Below are 17,241 nucleotides of genomic sequence, written 5' to 3'. Positions count from 1 at the left end.
ATATAATTTCATACTAAAAAAAGGAACTCAATTCATCATATTCAAAATTCCTAATTTTTAAGATATGATTATCCATTAAAAAATCAATTCTTTACTTCAATTTTTTAAATTTTGTTTTTTTTAGTTTCATTTTTTTCCCTTCACTTCATAATTTTAAAGGTTCATATCTCACTCTTATAACGTATAAATTGAGCGATTTCAAGTCCTATTGATTTTCTGCGAGGATATCTTGAAGAACATACTCATTGTGCCGGCTGAAAGTTTCTATTTACTGTTGTTGAAGTTTTCTGGAGAAGAACTTCGTCCCACTCGAACGGCTTTCGTTCACTAGTGGGAGGTTGTCTTCAATGTTAGTCTAAAAACAAAGTTTTCGATACGGGTAACTAAATCACTCAACAAATTACTCTCATCGGTGACTGTAAATACTACGATTTGCTCAAGATAAGTTTTATAAATTAAAACGCTAAATATATTTGGTAGCGTTATTCCATCCTCTTCAATTTTCATATGATGGTTTTCGCATTAATTTGGTGATTCTCTTAATTTATTCTTGAAATATGTATTTTTTAATCACGTCTAGTTAATATTTGATTATAACTAAAACTAAATATATGAGTTTCTGATTATTGTTCCTAAATTGCATGTTATTAATGACAAGTATTTGTTGCAACTAAGCAATCCTCTATCTTTTTTTAAGGATCTAGTTCAAGTTTCATTTCATTAGAAAAATAGCACACCAGCCGAAGTTAATTAAATTAACTCAACAATTAATTTTATTAACTTCGGTCTCGTGAACTATTTTTTTAATAAAATAAAATTTGAGCTATTTTTTTTTAAAGAATGTAGACTGTTGAGCTACTGGTATAATTTCCCATATTAATAATCGTTAATAGTTGCTTATAAATTGGTTTTTAGTTGAACTTCAATTATTTTAGTGATGTGAAGTCTAGAAAAGAGAGCATTCAAGAAGAACTTTTATGTTTTCATTTTTTATTAATGTAGTATCATATATTAAATAATGTATTTTGTTATTGTTTATGTATTTATGATTCATAATTTTCGTCAGTTAATTTTGAATTTTGGGTAATGTTTAGCTGATAATAACCATTATGAATTATATGTATGATTTTCAATTAGTCGTGGATAAGCTTTCGTTCCTTAATGTACTTAAACAAATACTAGTTATTGTAAAACATAGTTGTCATAAGTTAACATTATTTATTTTAAACAACCAAAAAGAATGTTATTAATTATTATAAACAAGTTTAAACAGATAGATGGAGAAGAAAACTAGCCAACGTTTCTGATAATTATTATAAACAAGTTTAAACAAATTGTAATATAATGTTTCTGTTATATTTTTAAATTGGTTAAAGGGCTTTTAATTATACGGACTAAGTCACATGAAATGTTCGAATTGCAAACTAGCCAACGTTTCTACATACTTAACAAAAAAGCCAGAAATTATGACGCGACACTTCAGCTCATTTTTTATTCATAACCCTGATTAGTATTTTATATATAACTTATTTTAAATAAAATCCTAGTCTTTATTAAACTAGCCAACGAATTGCAAACTAGCCAACGTTTCTACATACTTAACAAAAAAGCCAGAAATTATGACGCGACACTTCAGCTCATTTTTTATTCCTAACCCTGATTAGTATTTTATATATAACTTATTTTAAATAAAATCCTAGTCTTTATTAAAGAAAATCAGTAATTTGATTTGAAAATTTTATCGCACCACGTTTTTTAGCAATGATGCGTGTCGTACCGCGATCAAAAATAACCTTAAATAAGACTAACGTATAGTGATAAATAAGGGTCGAACCCACAAGGACCTAGTGTAATCAATTGATTTTAATTTCAGGAGGAACAAATAAAAGAAGAGAGAATCGGGGGTTTTGAAATATTATTAAAATTACTTGAGAAAATCAAATGGAAAAAGACACGATTAAGGTTTCATTCGCTCCCGCAACAATCCTATCCAACTTTGGTTTGACAATGCTCACACAACTCTATTGAAATCAACGTCCACAGAAAATCGACACACGCGGCCTATAATCTCCGCAATCCTTTGATATTGGCTAATCACGACGTTGCACCGATAAAGAGCCCTAATTGTTAAACAACCTAATGAACACGCGCCTAGATTTAATCTAACAACAACAATGAATTCAGAAAGCGAGACGAACAGAACAATATAAATTCAACACGCGTGATTCAATTAATTCCAGTTACTCTTTTCACTACGTGCACAAGATCCTTGCGAAACCCGTACCCGTAGTCGCACCACTAATTACTAGCAATCCTAACAATTACGGATTAAAATTGCGAGTATGGCTATGAATAAATATATTCCTATCTAGGTGATCAATCCAAACAGAAACACAACAATTCATGAACACTGAACAATTGGAAAAGAAATAACAACTTCAACATTAGAAACACAAGCAAAGTCTACATCAAAATCTTCAATTCATGTTACGGGATTGAAATTCCCCTTAATCGTTTGGGAATTTAGCTACTCATAATGAAAGACACCCAAAGACGAATAGAATTCATGATAAAGAGTAGAGATAAGAAAGAACAGGAAAAACGGCGAAGATCGATGGCTCTAATCTTCGCTTTGGTGAAGTAATCCTCCAAGTCGAGTCGTCCCTCTCCGAAAGCGTCTCTCTGATCTTCTCAAGCTCTCCAAATCGCCGTCTAAGTCTGTAGGTCAAAATCCCGAAGTCCCTTTTTAATTGGACTCCGAATGGGCTTTATTTGAGTCGCATTGGGCTTTCAACGGAGCTGTACCGCGGTACCCGTGTTCTGTACCGCGGTACTGTCACTGATTCTTACTCCTGTACCTAGGCACTAGACTGCTGTACCGCGGTACTGTTACTGATTTGCTCCTCTTCAGTGCGTTGATCCGTTTGCCTCCAAAAATTGATATTTTAGCTCCGAACTCCCCCGGATTCACCTAAACACATGTAAACACTCAAATCATAAGATGTTCAATTGTAAACGTGATTTTAAGTGATTACGATGAATAACGTGGTGAAGAATGATCACAAAATAACAAGAATTATGCACTTATCAAGCAACAAATTCTACAATTAAATGACCATATGATCTCTCTCTCTCTCTCTCTCTCTCTCTCTCTCTCTCTCTCTCTCCACGCGATTACAGATCATGGAAGACAATGCCGACAATTCCAGAAGCTTACGGACCCTATGATTGCCACCATCAAACATGATCGTTCTTGAATCTTTCACTCCCAGCTGCTCCGATTCTGCCTCCGAATGAAGGTCTTCCACTTCAGACCCGCCACGATCTTCGACCACTCGCGGAACTTTTGCAACACTGTCACTCCCCATGACCACCACCGCGATAAAAAAAATACTACGGTCGAGATTCGCTCACAGGAAGCTGATCCGACGATCATGAATGGCGATCTCTGGTCACGAAAGCATGAGAAGCTGAAGAATCTTTGGCGGCCACTGACGCTCCCATGTGGCTCCGTTGTCCATGTGGATCGTCATCTCTAGGTCTTGAACAACCATGTAGTTGGGGTTTCAAAACTACCAATCCTATTTCTTGGAGTTTCATATAAATTTATTTGATAATTTCATGTTCCCTCGATTATTTTTTGGATGAATCTTGCTTTTGCATCTATTTATTGGTATTTTTGTTTTTGAAATATTGAATTTTCTACGAGATTATTGCCATCCATTGTATTCCTTGCTAATGTCTACAAAAATGTGGAAGAATATTGTGTTTATTTGTATAAATTTTTATGTCAATTTGTGTTAATTTTAATAATTTTGCGTTAATATGGTATATATTTATTTTATTTGTGTTAGTGTCAATAAATTTGTTGTATGGTGCTAAATAAATATGAGAGACTATGGCGCAACCATGAGCGCCGTGGTGAAGGTCGTTGGTCGGTCAGATTCGCAGTGAAGATTTCACCATTTTTTCCTGTCAATATTTAGGGATTTTTGCACTAGAAAGAGTTATTTTTTGTTTGTGTTTTTATTATTTTTGCGATTTATTTATTTTATTTTTGTTAATAAATTATAGTTGATAACTGTTTATTAAATGAAGAGTATTTTTGTTTTTTTATCTATTTATTTCAGTAAATGACTAAATTACAAAATTTATCAAACGTTGACTAGATCCTTATAACCAAATTTGAAATTGGCTATATTATTATATTATCATTTTTTCGTCTCTTTTAATTAGTTAACAATTTGAGTGTCTAATTTATAATTATTAACCAAATATCAGGTAAAATAAAAGTTCAACATTTTAAAAGGACTATTTAGCGACGGTGCCCTTAAAGATTTACTCAGCATGTTTATCAAAAATATTACTTAACATCATTATTGATTCATTTTTTTTTCGAGGAACATTATTGATTCATTTAAAGGTACATTTATCTAATAAATTGATTTAAGCACCTAAATAGTCCATAGAAATTTATTAAAAAATAAAGATAGTCTATGAAATTTATTAAAAAATAAAAAACTACATAAAGGATTTAATGTTGTCGTGTTTGAGGGTAGAACGGTAAATATCCAAAAAGAAACGGAGCCCGATGTGAAAGCCTCGGCTTGGGGCCATACGTGGCTTTCTCTTTCGGCCAACATTTGCTCTTGCTGCTAATCATTAGTCGTTATTCTTAATTAATAAATAACATCACTAAAATTCTAAAAAATGAATATAATCACGTCCACTATCGATCAAATATTATTCCAGAGAAAACGGACCACATGTAACGTAAGTATATATGAGCAGAATAAATATTGTAGAGCAGTGGATAAAAACAAAGAAAGATAGAAGATAGTACTACTAACTCCCGCGAACTGTGATTCGGTCTCTGCTCACCGACACAAAACCGATTTTGGTGGTTTTGGATCGTTCAACCAAAACAAAGCCCCGCAGAGGATTTCAAATGCCATCAGATATTAAACTGTCACATCACCCCTTTTTTTAATCAGAAACTATTATTATTTTTAGTATTAAAAAGAAGAAAGAAAAAGAAAAAGAAAAGAAAGAGAGAGAGAGAGAGAGAGAGAGAGAGAAATTGTTTATTGTTGCTCACTTGCTCCATGAAAACCTGTGGCAACGTACAAAGGACATAAAGCCTCTCTAGAAGAACCCCCAAACCCTCTTTCTCTCTCTAGGCTTGACTGACTGACTCAGTGGCGCAGAGAGAGACAATGAAGGCGAACGGCAAAGCGCACGGCTCCGGCGGAGGAAGCGGCGGCTCGTCGGACAGCTCGCCGAGCCCGCCGCCGTCTCCGCGGCGCCGAGCGTCTCTCTCGTTCTGTCGGCGGAAGCTAAAGTCGAAGCCTTTCCTCGGCGGATTCCGGCGGAAGCTCCGGTACCTCGTCGTGCTTCCAATGCTGTACATCTCGGGGCTCATCATGTGTGTCGGACCTTTCTCCGGCCTCGTGAGCTTTTCCCCGCCGCCGCCGGGATCGGTCTACCGGAGCCATGAGACCTTTCGCCGCCTCCGGGATGACATTCGCTCTGATAACTCTTCGGCCATTGAGGTTTGTCCAACTTTCCTTTTTTTTTTCTTACTATTAATTTTTTTTGTCTCTTTTCTTTGTTTTGAAGCGAATCGAAAATCATTAGAAATGGATATGGGAACAGTAAAGGGAACGGAAACGGAAAGTTTCAGCCTTTGGATTAACCATTGTCTTTATTTAGTGATTGCTCTTTTTTTTTCTTCTCATGTTCCAAAGCAGCAGAAAATTATTCATTGTTTGAAGTTTGAACTACCGACTTCAAGAGAGAAAACTAAAAAAAATAAAGAAATTTTAATCAGATCATATGCTTTTGAGTTTTGATGAACACATTGCTTTTAATTTCGTTATATCATGAGGATTACATTTACATGAGCGAATAAATATTAAAAAATAGAAGAAAAAAGTCGTCTCATGTAATTTGACATTCAATTTATGTTAAGTTACATGATTATGTAAAAAATGGTCCTGCTACCATTTTGATGAGTTTCTTCAACATAAATGTAATCCTGTTTGAATTTATATCACTTAGCTTGTAGCTCTGCATTTTATTATTACGTTCAGATTTCCTCAGTTTGGAGTTACAGAAGAAAGTTGAAGGAACAAAAGTCTTGTCCGAGTTCGAGTGCTGGCCAACTATTCGGTATGTTTCTCATACGCCTTGGTAAAATCAATCTCTGCTTATTATTTTACGAAAGTTAAAATTCAACGGGCGAGTGTTGCGGATGGTTCAGGATCGAACGGCCCAAGTGGATATCTTATAGTTGAGGCCAACGGAGGTCTCAACCAACAACGATCCGCGGTATGTGAATACAATTAGCCTTTTTCGGTTACATTGACTGAATCGTTGTGCTGAATTGTGTCCCTTTGACAGATCTGCAATGCCGTGGCCGTCGCCGGGCTTTTGAACGCAATACTTGTCATTCCTCAATTCGAGTTCAACAGCGTTTGGAAGGATTCGAGGCAAGTGGTCGATCTTTTGTTTTATCTTACCTTGTAGAGCAAGGAACACTAGTGTGTACTAATTTTATATTTCTCTTCATTCGTGTTTGTAGTAAATTTGCGGACATATATGATGAAGAGCATTTCATATCCACCCTTGAGGGTTATGTTAAAGTTGTTCAAGAGCTTCCTGAAGAGATCATGGAGAAATACGACTATAATATGACCAATATACCAAATTTTCGCGTCGAAGCTTGGGCTTCTGTCAGTTACTACACAGGGGTGGTTTATCCAGTGCTGAGAAATCAAGGGTACGTATCAAATTGTCGAATTCATGGCTTTGATTTTGAGCATGTGAAATAGATCCCATTGAAATGATTACCATCTTCTTTGCTTTTTACGCAAATGCAGAGTTATTCGGATATCGCCTTTCGCAAACAGACTGGCGATGAATGTCCCACCTCACATTCAGTTTCTTAGATGTCTGGCTAATTATGAAGCATTGAGGTTCTCGGCTCCGATTTCGGCGATGGGAAGGACGTTGGTCAATCGTATGGCCGAGAGAAGTTCAAGAACCGGTGGGAAATACATATCGGTTCACCTTCGCTTTGAGGAGGTAATAATACATTCTCAATCTCTGTACTTTCTTGCAAACCACCCAAATGAATCTTTATTTATTTTTCAATATTATTGTTGCTGTGCCCGTCTTTTTCAAATTAGGATATGGTGGCCTTCTCGTGCTGTTTGTATGATGGGGCTGAGGCCGAGAAGTCTGAAATGGATTTGATCAGAGAGAAAGTGTGGAAGCAGAAATTCAAGCGAAAGGATCGTGTTATCTCTCCCGGCCTAAACCGAGTCGAAGGAAAATGTCCACTAAGCCCAGTTGAGGTAATTCGATACATGATTTTTTTTTTTTTTTTTTTTTGCATTTCGATAGAGCCAATCCCAGAATCACATGAACACATAGTTAGAAACAGCTATTTATTCACTGTGCGTTGGCCAATGCAGGTTGGAATGATGCTACGCGGTATGGGATTCGATAACAGCACTTCGATCTTCTTGGCTTCGGGTAAAATATACAAGGAAGAGAAACACCTTGCTCCTCTTCTAGAGATGTTTCCCAATCTTCATACCAAGGAGACTCTTGCCTCGGCGGACGAGATTCGCCCCTTTCAGGTAACGAAACGAGTGATGATTGATCAAGTATTCTATTTAGTCTTAAAAAGGCCTCGATTGTAATTTTACGATTTCCTCGTTTGGTCAGGGATATTCTTCGAGGCTGGCTGCCTTGGACTACACGGCATGCCTGTTCAGCGACGTATTCGTGACAACTCAAGGCGGGAACTTCCCACACTTTCTGATGGGTCACCGGAGATTCCACTTCGGCGGACACGCCAGGACAGTCATACCCGACAAGCGCAAGCTTTCCATTCTACTAGAGGACAAGAATATCAGGTTACTCTCTCTCTCTCTCTCTCTCTCTCTCTCTCTCGTATGATTAGGAAGTCCCATCGATTGCGTTGAATCACTCTCTTCTTTGTGTGTGTGTGTTGGATTTGCAGTTGGAAAGGGTTCAAGGACGAAATGGAAGCGATGCTAGCAGAGAGTGATCGGAAAGGATTGATAGTGCCGAGAGTGAAGAAGATAAACAGAAAATCCTCGGTGTACACGTACCCTTTGCCCGAGTGTAGGTGTCTATTGCAGAGACAAAGCTCTCAGCTCGATCCCAATCGCAACTCCTACTTTTGACGTTCACATCCTCCAAAAACGAAGACGGTCAAAGCACAGGGTTGTCGAGCAAACATAACTTGATTCGTTGCAATTGTACAGTCAAAACATCAAGTTTGTCGATATGAGCAGAGAGTTGATCTGAACTGAGATGAACTGGTTGGTGGTGTCTTTTTTTTTCCCGTATAAATGGCTGTTCAAGAACACTTTGTTTTCAGGTGGAGATGGCTTGTATGGTTTTTCTTTGCATGAAAACGTTGCAGAGGAAGTCTCTGGCAAGATTTGTATGTACTCATCTGTTTCTCAGTCAGTCCAATCTAGTTTGATCATCTGTAAGCTTTTTAAGAAAAAGCAATTTTGGTACATAGTAAAATATTTAAATTTAATTATCGTGATTTGTGAATTTTTTAGTAGCATTTAATCTCAGTGTTTGGGGTGTTTACGAATAGAGCAAGTCCTCGTGTCTTTTGATTAGTAATTAATTTTTTTTATTATTTAAAGCTGAAAGTTCATTTAAATGAAAAATTCTTATCGGCATCAAGAGCAGAATAACAGAGGTAACAAAAATTAAAGATTTTTTTTTTTCTCGCAAAAGACGAGCCTGCTCGTTGTGAATTCGAGGGAAAAAGGAGAAGGTGCTTGTTCAGAAGATGATGCCTTGTGTCCACAATGCTCTTTGTTGGGTTGAATAGCAACGTCGACATTGATAAAGGTCGTGGTTGTGGAACGGCGAGGGACTTTGTAAGGCCTCATGGGTGGAGTCCGATATTGAGCATTGAGGTCCTCAATGAGATAAGAGGTCCGGTCGAGATTAGAGGTTGACTGTTGAAGACTTGGTTGCGATAGAATTTGAAGTTCTCCGGACTGAGCTTGGTGGCCATATTGGAGAGGAGGCTGATATAATCGGTGGCGTTGCAAGGATCGATAAGGTGGTCGAGGTCGTAACTTTGTCAAAAAGCATATGCTTCGGGGCACATCCAAATGGCGTGAGAAGGTGTTTCGGGTGCTAACTTGCAAAAATAAACACTCAAGGTTATGAATATAATTCTCTATCTCGTGAGGGTATCGTTGGTGGGGAGCTATATGTGGCCGAGTCTCCAAAAACGCATCTTGATCTTTGGGAGCGAGTGTGAGTATTCACAAGACTTTCCACAAATTAATTAAGGAGTTGAAGTTTAAAGTGACTAGTAAATGTTTTTAGTTAAGGGTGTAGAACCTATGCTATTGTCCGCTTTGGACCAAAGCCTGCACGATTTAACTTTTGGACACTTTCTCAAAAAGCCTCGTACTAATGAAGTCGGTGGAACAGGACTTGAGTTGTTACCTCAACAATCCTCCCCTCAAACCAAGTTCTCTGCTTCTGAGCTCGATAGCTCTCTTGTGTCCATTGTTGATGAAATATTGATGGTGCGCCAATATCTTCGAGCACGAGGTTTCGAACAAGTCGCTAGAGTTTTCCTTGTGGTTCCAGCGTCTGAGGAAGCGAAGCTTTGGTGGTATCTCGCTGGCAAAAGCCTCCGCCAGAGATGGGATCGCAAGTTCCGACTGGTTCGGATTAACTCTCTTATCTTATTGTTTTGTTTGTTTGATTTATGAGATAAAGTCCAACGAAAGTTGTAAGAGAAGAAGTGATGGAAATAAAGGAAATCAAATGAAAATGGAAAGGAAAAAAAAAAGGGTATTTTTGTAAAAAAAAAAAATTCCCACCTCACTTTAATAATATATATGTCAATTTTGATTTTTAGTTTATATTTGGTAGGTGGCACCAAACATAATATTGGTGTCAATATCCCCAATTATTAATGGCGCTTATTTTGTTATTTTGTTTGCATTATTACCTGTAGCCAAATGAAATATAAAAACAACGTATGAATTTCTATCTGAATCTTGAGAGACAAGCTTGAAACTTCCCAAACGCAAGTGTAATGGACTTGTCTCGTATAGTCACAGCTCTACGCAACTGTGGGCGAGCTAAGCACTTCAATTCCGGAAAATCACTTCACTCAAACTCCATAAAACTGGGTATCGCCGACAACGTCTACGTAGCCAACAACCTCATCTCCATGTACGTTGGTTTTCGCGACTCGAAAGACGCCCGCAATGTGTTCGACGAAATGCCCCACAAGAACATCGTCACGTGGACCACCATGGTATCCTCTTACACCGATCTCGGAAGACCCGAAGAAGCCTTGACTCTGTACCAGCACATGGTGGACACCAAATCGGAGACTTCCAACGGTTTCTTGTACTCGGCGGCGCTCAAAGCCTGCGCTTTGTCCGGCGATCTCGAGCTCGGAAAGTCCATACACGAAGACATAGTGCTCGCGGGGCTGGAAAGCGACACCGTTCTGATGAACGCGCTTTTGGACATGTACGTGAAGTGTGGAAGCTTGAGCGACGCTGAGAAGGCTTTCGCCGGAGTTTTGTCGGCTAACTCGACCACGTGGAACACGATACTCTCCGGCTACGCCAAACAGGGTCTGATGAACGAAGCTGTGGATTTTCTCCGTCGGATGCCCGAACCGAACTCCGTTTCGTGGAACACCGTCGTCGCGGGATTTTCCGAGAAGGGTAGTTTGAAAGCCGTCGAATTCGGGTGCGAAATGCACCGGAGAGGACTGAGACTCGACGGGTTCACGTTCCCTTGCTTGCTCAAGACTTGCGGTCACCACGGCCTCGAGGGTCTTGGAAAGCAGGTCCACGGTCTTGCCATTAAGTCCGGGTCCGAGCCGGGGCGTTTCACCGTCTCGGCTCTCGTCGATTTTTACTCAGACTGCAACGACTTGGTCTCCGCTTCGAAGCTGTTTCGTCGCTTCTCCTCTTCCTCCGTCGGCCGCGACGACCTGGTTCTCTGGAACTCCATGCTCTCTGGTTACGTCCTCAACAGCCATTACAACGAAGCTTTCGAGGCTGTCTCGACGATCCATAGCTCGACGAAAGTGGATTCCTACACTCTCAGCTCGGCTCTGAAGGCGTGCGTGAACACGTCGAGCTCGAGGCTCGGCCGCCAAGTCCACGCATTGGCCGCCACTCTCGGGTACCAATCCGACCGCATGGTCGGGAGCGTCATCGTCGATCTCTACGCTCGGCTCGGAGAGATCGCCCGAGCGTTGAGCCTGTTTCGCGGGCTTCCGGGGAAAGACAGCGTGGCTTGGTCGGGTCTGATATCGGGTTGTTGCAACGCGGGGCTCAACCAAACGGCGCTCTCGCTGTTCCGAGAAATGGTCGAGCTAGACAGCTCCGAGGTCGACCAGTTCGCGATCTCGAGCGCGGTCAAGGCTTGCTCGGCCTCGGCCTCTCTCGGGACCGGGAAGCAGATCCACGGCCGGTGCGCGAAGATCGGGTTCGCGTCCGAGGGAGTCGTGACGACCTCGCTGATCGACATGTACGCGAAATGCGGCGAGATCGACGACGCGTCGGTGCTTTTCCGAGGACTGGGCGAGCGGGAACGGGACGTGGTTTGCTGGACCGCGATCATCGTCGGGCTGGGCCAGAACGGGCGGGCCCGAGAAGCCACCGAGGCGTTCCGCGAGATGAGAGAGTCCGGTTTGAAGCCCAACGGAGTGACCTATCTCGGGGCTCTCTCGGCCTGCAGGCACGGAGGTCTGGTTGAAGAGGCTCGGGAGATCTTCGGGTCGATGAGGCTCGACGGGGTCGAGCCTTGTGTCGAGCATTTCGGGTGCGTGGTGGATATTCTGAGCCGGGGCGGGTTTTCGGACGAGGCCAAGGAGTTGGTTGCGGAGATGCCGTGCGAGGCCAACCACACGATTCAGAGGTCGTTGATGATAGCTGATCCGACGGTTGTTATCGAAGAAGGGATTATAGCTGGGGATCGATCGACATCGACGTACGTGACTATGTCGAATGTGTATGCGGGGCTTGGGATGTGGGATAAGTTAAGCAGAGTGAGAGAAGTTTCCAGAAACGTGGGCTCCAAGCAACCCGGAAAAAGCTGGATCCAGATATGAAACTCATCTGATTTTGATGCTCCTATTTCTCGACAAAAATCGCTCACACTACCGATGAGCCAAACGCCACAGTTCTTTGAGGTCATCTTTGAAATCCAGGGTCTGTAAGCGTAGCCCCCAAGATAGCTATATTCAACGGCTATCTGTGTTCAGGAGATCGACCAATTTGAGATACCTTGTACTCCAAGGAAAAGTCCTAATACGATTATTTGGGGAAAAATAAACAATTGCTTGTTCCAGGGAGAGGAATGTAACTTGTGGAGTAGAGTACTTGCGTGACAAGGCACTGGTACGTGCATCGCAAGGCAGAGCAACTGCAAGTTGTCTTCACCCCACTGAAGTGTACTAAGGCCTACGTTAGTCAATATAGATCTCCAGTCGCGTGATGCCATGTGGCACCGGCTGTTAGTTTGTTAGAAAGTTGGTTACGCTCACTGAGCATATAAAACTGTAATGTAACTCATCAGATCTAGCAATGAGAATATTCTTTTCATTCTCGCATCACTCTTTCTCTTTCTAGATCTCAATCTGAGATTCTATCATGAAGATATTCTTAGTACGTCGTGTATATATTTCATATCTTGACTTTATATATAGCTGTTATATAATTTTGTCTATATTATTTTATATCTCGATTTTAAAATATCGTATGCTCAAACTGGTACTTATTCAGTTAAACCTCGCTTTTTTTTTTTTTTTTTTTCATAACCGAGTAATCTCTCATTAACTGTAAACAAATTATATCGGTGTTGTTTATACAAGTTCAATATAAGACGGATATTAAAATAACCAACAAATATTATGTTGATGATTAAAACCCTTTGGGGCTAGTGTCATAATTTAACCAGTAGTATGTTAGACTACATTATTTCCCTATCGTAAAACGAATAAACAAAATCCATCCCCAACCTCTTTTTAGCCTTCGGATAAATTTCACATGCGTTAACAACATATTTTGAGAAGGTTTAAACGAAATTTTATTTATTTTGAAATAGTATTTGAAATGTGACGGTCCACGAAAACATATGAAGTAATATATTTGTTATTTATTCAACTCGTGACATAACACCTTTCAAACCCCACATCATGATAAGGCAGATATTTTAAAAGCGTGTTCAAAATTACGTATAAAACAAGATCAAATTTTAATTTGTTACGGTCTCTGTTATTATTCTAATCACATTCCTTAAATTATATTTAAATGGGGCAAGGCACCGAGAATAATGAAAAAGACTAAAAACACTAACATCTATGTGCGATTTAGGCATATAGCATATTTAGACCTCATACGTTAAAATTATAGCATAAGAATTTAATAACTAAGGAAAAAAAAGCTCAAACTAAGATAAGACGTATGCGTCGAGCGAGTTAAATACGAGTAGTGCTATATTTTAATATTTGAATAGTTAGACCTTAAATTAAATTGAGAATAACCATTTATCTATTTCATAAAGTTTCTACATTTCTGCGTAGATCATAATATCCTTATCGACAAATTACATCACACCATTGTGACACTGAAGAAGAGTCATAATGACAAGTCAAGCAAATGCTTGAATACACAAGCAGAAGGATCGTGATCAAGGAAGCTTCATGGATTTCTTGAAGGTGAAGCTAGTCATCGGAGGGTCCGTACATACCTCTACCAACAATTGTTATAATTTCACGAGCTCGTGAGCGATAGAGAGGTTATAGCTCGTTTAAGTAGGTTGTAAAATATTTCCCAGTGTAACCATGATTAGTAGCAACAAACGATATTGTTGAAATTTGGTATTATTGAGGCTCACCAGAAAATCAAGATAATCTTCGTTGAGTTTCGGAAAAAAAAGCTTGTAAGCTATTATCACTCGTTTACACTCTCTTCCCCAGCAATACAACTCTCACTATACAAATACAATAATCAATCAAACGTAAAAACCCACCGAATAGAGAAAAATCAATTGAGGGTGTTGTGTGATAGATGAGACTTCTAATGTCATGTCTTGAGAGCGTTATTTTTTTTTTTTGTTGCTTTTATACAGTCGAGCTTAGGGTCATGGGGTGTTCAGGCCATTTTTGGAAATTATTTTCAACTACTTTTCTCTCAGCTCAACTTCTCTCTCTAAGAATCTTAGAGACGAGCATAAACTCCTCAATACGATATAATTAAACTAATGTTGAATGTCGAATCGAAGGTCAATCAATTATTTATAGTTGAAGACACGAAGAATGCAAAGATTCGAAGACTCATAGACTTGCAGATTTTTTAACGCAAAGAACTCATAAGCTAGCTCTAAAATCCGAAGACTTCAAGAATCAGACGAACTCAAAGAATCGAAGGACCGAAATTCAAAGATCACGAAGAATGCGACGAACACGGATACTACTTTTGACTAGGCGAAGTCGACAATCACAAGAACTCCCAACTCTCAATCTACGTGCGGTCATAAGATCTGACCCTAAATTGAACCAATGCCGATTTTAAGTAATGACCCAAAAATACCGTTAACACATGTACTAAAAGTTTTAGTCAAAAGTAAAATGATCGATCCTTCTTTTTCTAATTTTAAATTTAGTCACTCTTAGAATGCATAATTAATTTATGTCCCCGAACCAATATATTACACTAGAAATATTAAAGGAAATCAAAGGCATAGACTAGACCTATTTTGTCCATTAAGAGCCAAAGCTTGTTCCTACCTATTATTCCACTATAAATAACTCTATATATATATATATATATATATATATATATATATATAATTTATGAGATCTCTCACAATCATCTGTATACATATGCCATGCGTATGATCTGAGCTCTCAGTAACAAGATGGTCCAAACCAAAGTAATTAAGCATGGTCCCATAACCACTCGATTTCGACCCAACAGAAGAGGGAAACATGGGTCGGTCCCACATGCCACGTCATCTACCTTTAGTCAGACTGTCGGTGACCACGTTGCTCGATATACGTAGCTATATGCATACTATTGATGAGACCACGCTCGGTTTTTATACAGCTTTTGTTTTTAATGCCACGTTGCTTTCGTATTCATCTTCAATCATTTTCCCTGTCCAGGCCTCTCGCTTTGGAACAAAGAAAGAAAGAATGATTGAGCTTTTCGCTTTTATTTTATGTCAAGCGTGTTTGGTTTCAGCAGAGGTTCTTTCTTTCTTTTTTTTTCACTGCTCTTAATGGCATCTCTCACCCGACCCAACTACTGAAGATGTAATAAGCCTGTAAAAGCTATATATTCTTCAAAAGAACTAAATTAAATAGCCTGTAAAAGCTTCACAAAGTTACATGAGAAACAAGAAGAATAAATTACAAAAGTGAGGGAATAAACTCTTTGGACTGTATTCTACTTTTTGTACAAACATAATTTTTTTTTTTTCATCAGAAGATTAAACTACCTCGAGGTTTTGTTTCTGTATGAAATAATGTACTAGGTATATACTAAAACTAGGCTTATCTGCCTTTCTATATTATTTTAAAAATATGTATGTCTAGTTTGCCCCTCAATTTTAAATTGAGTCTTTTAACTTGTTGTACATAATGTTTTGAGGTTCCTTAGTTTCAGCTTTCATTGACTTAGTCAATCATTTTACTGCCTAGTTGACGTGGTTTGCCTTTATGGCACTTTTGTAAATCTTGGCTTACGGTCGTATGTTTAGTTGTTTAAAACTATAAATAACTAAGGTGCTTGTAATCTACTGTTACATTGAATACAATTTTCATTCTTTTATTCCCCAATTCTTGCAACTCTCTCCATCGTAGCTAGGTTTCAAGATAATGTGATAATTTGAAACAGTATTTGACGTGCCATTATTACATAATATAAAATGATAATTTTAATTGAAGTAGTGATTGGATGTATTAAGAATTCTTTATGTGATAAAAAAATAACTTGTGCTGCCATTTAAAGGGTCCATTAAGTATACAACTTAAACGTTTGCTTTTGCAAAATAGCTAACGTTTCATAAATCTTAAATAAATAATCATTGTATTTTATTTACATTTATTTACAAGCGTATATTTGCAAAAATACCCATAAATACCCAAAAAAAATTGAACTTATTTATGAGTATTTTTGTAAAAATACATTTGTAAATAAATGCAGTGACTATTTACCTAAGATTTATGAAACGTTGACTATTTTGTTAAATTTAAACGTTTAAATTGGATATTTTGCTAATTTTTGTTTATTATGTAATGCATTTTTTTCCAACCTTCTATGATACTGATCATTATTATAAACCAAACTACTCTAATAAAAAAAAATAAGAGCTGTAACATGAAAAATAATAAGATCTAATTTACCATGACACTACTACACACATCGAGAAATTCACATCAGTTTGATCAATTTGAATAAAAAAAAAAAAAAAAAAAAAACAGGTCGATTCACAAGCGACGTCTTAAGCTTTCTACAACACATTAACATGGACGCTACATACCATTACCAGCTGGTTTGGTTCACATGACAGACGTTCGTTTAATAAAAGTTATACTAACTGAGCCACGTGAAACTTGTCAAATGCATTTTAGCTAGTATTTAGTTAACAATTGAAATTCGTCATTTTGATGATGTGGCACATGCAGAGAAGCTGTCAATTATTACTGAATATCACCCAAAACTGATTTACGCAAAAAAAACGGGGTATGTTTGCGGGGTATATATTTTCGTGGCATAATTAAATTTCTTGCGCGACATATATATCTACCGCGCAAATATTAGGGGATTTATATAACCCAAGTCGCGGCTCTGTGATCTTCTTTGGGTAATTAGATAATTGATTTTCGAAATAAAATAAAAAAAATCCAAATTGTTATTCAAATTTTCTAAATTTTATGGTCTAGGTAACTCATTAGAAAACTAATTTATTTGGACAAACTGTCAATTTCTTTTTGGATGAGGAATTGATTCCGATGATTTCTTCCACTAATTTTGTTCATATTGTTGATTTCTTGTAAGATGATTTGATTCGTATGAGTTTTCGTATTCAATTTTTTTAATGGATCCGAATTTGCTTATGGGGAATTGGGGTTTTTGTGTATTCAAATGAGAAAGTCTGAACTGTTATGTTTATTCTATT

At 38.3% G+C, this 17,241-nt stretch overlaps 2 protein-coding genes across 2 annotated transcripts; both read left to right on the top strand.

Moving 5' to 3' along the window:
* The first annotated feature begins 4,978 nt into the window (after window positions 1-4,978).
* LOC149391071 (O-fucosyltransferase family protein) lies at window positions 4,979-8,645 on the top strand. The gene is made up of 10 exons (XM_089620328.1): window positions 4,979-5,552; window positions 6,093-6,171; window positions 6,263-6,330; window positions 6,403-6,491; window positions 6,584-6,781; window positions 6,882-7,086; window positions 7,191-7,358; window positions 7,479-7,646; window positions 7,735-7,925; window positions 8,033-8,645. The coding sequence occupies exons 1-10, from the start codon at window positions 5,217-5,219 to the stop codon at window positions 8,217-8,219; spliced, it is 1,689 nt and encodes a 562-aa protein (XP_089476454.1). The 5' UTR covers window positions 4,979-5,216; the 3' UTR covers window positions 8,220-8,645.
* Window positions 8,646-10,088: 1,443 nt separating this feature from the next.
* Window positions 10,089-12,715, top strand: LOC149391070 (pentatricopeptide repeat-containing protein At4g08210-like). Its single transcript, XM_089618802.1, has one exon. The coding sequence runs from the start codon at window positions 10,124-10,126 to the stop codon at window positions 12,164-12,166; it is 2,043 nt and encodes a 680-aa protein (XP_089474928.1). The 5' UTR covers window positions 10,089-10,123; the 3' UTR covers window positions 12,167-12,715.
* The last annotated feature ends 4,526 nt before the right edge of the window (window positions 12,716-17,241 follow it).

The sequence above is a fragment of the Urtica dioica genome, chromosome 7 (genome assembly GCF_054948205.1).
Source record: "Urtica dioica subsp. dioica isolate 48M chromosome 7, U.dioica_male_clone48M_v1_H2, whole genome shotgun sequence".
NCBI lineage: Eukaryota > Viridiplantae > Streptophyta > Magnoliopsida > Rosales > Urticaceae > Urtica > Urtica dioica.
This window is presented reverse-complemented; position numbering and strand designations above follow the sequence as displayed.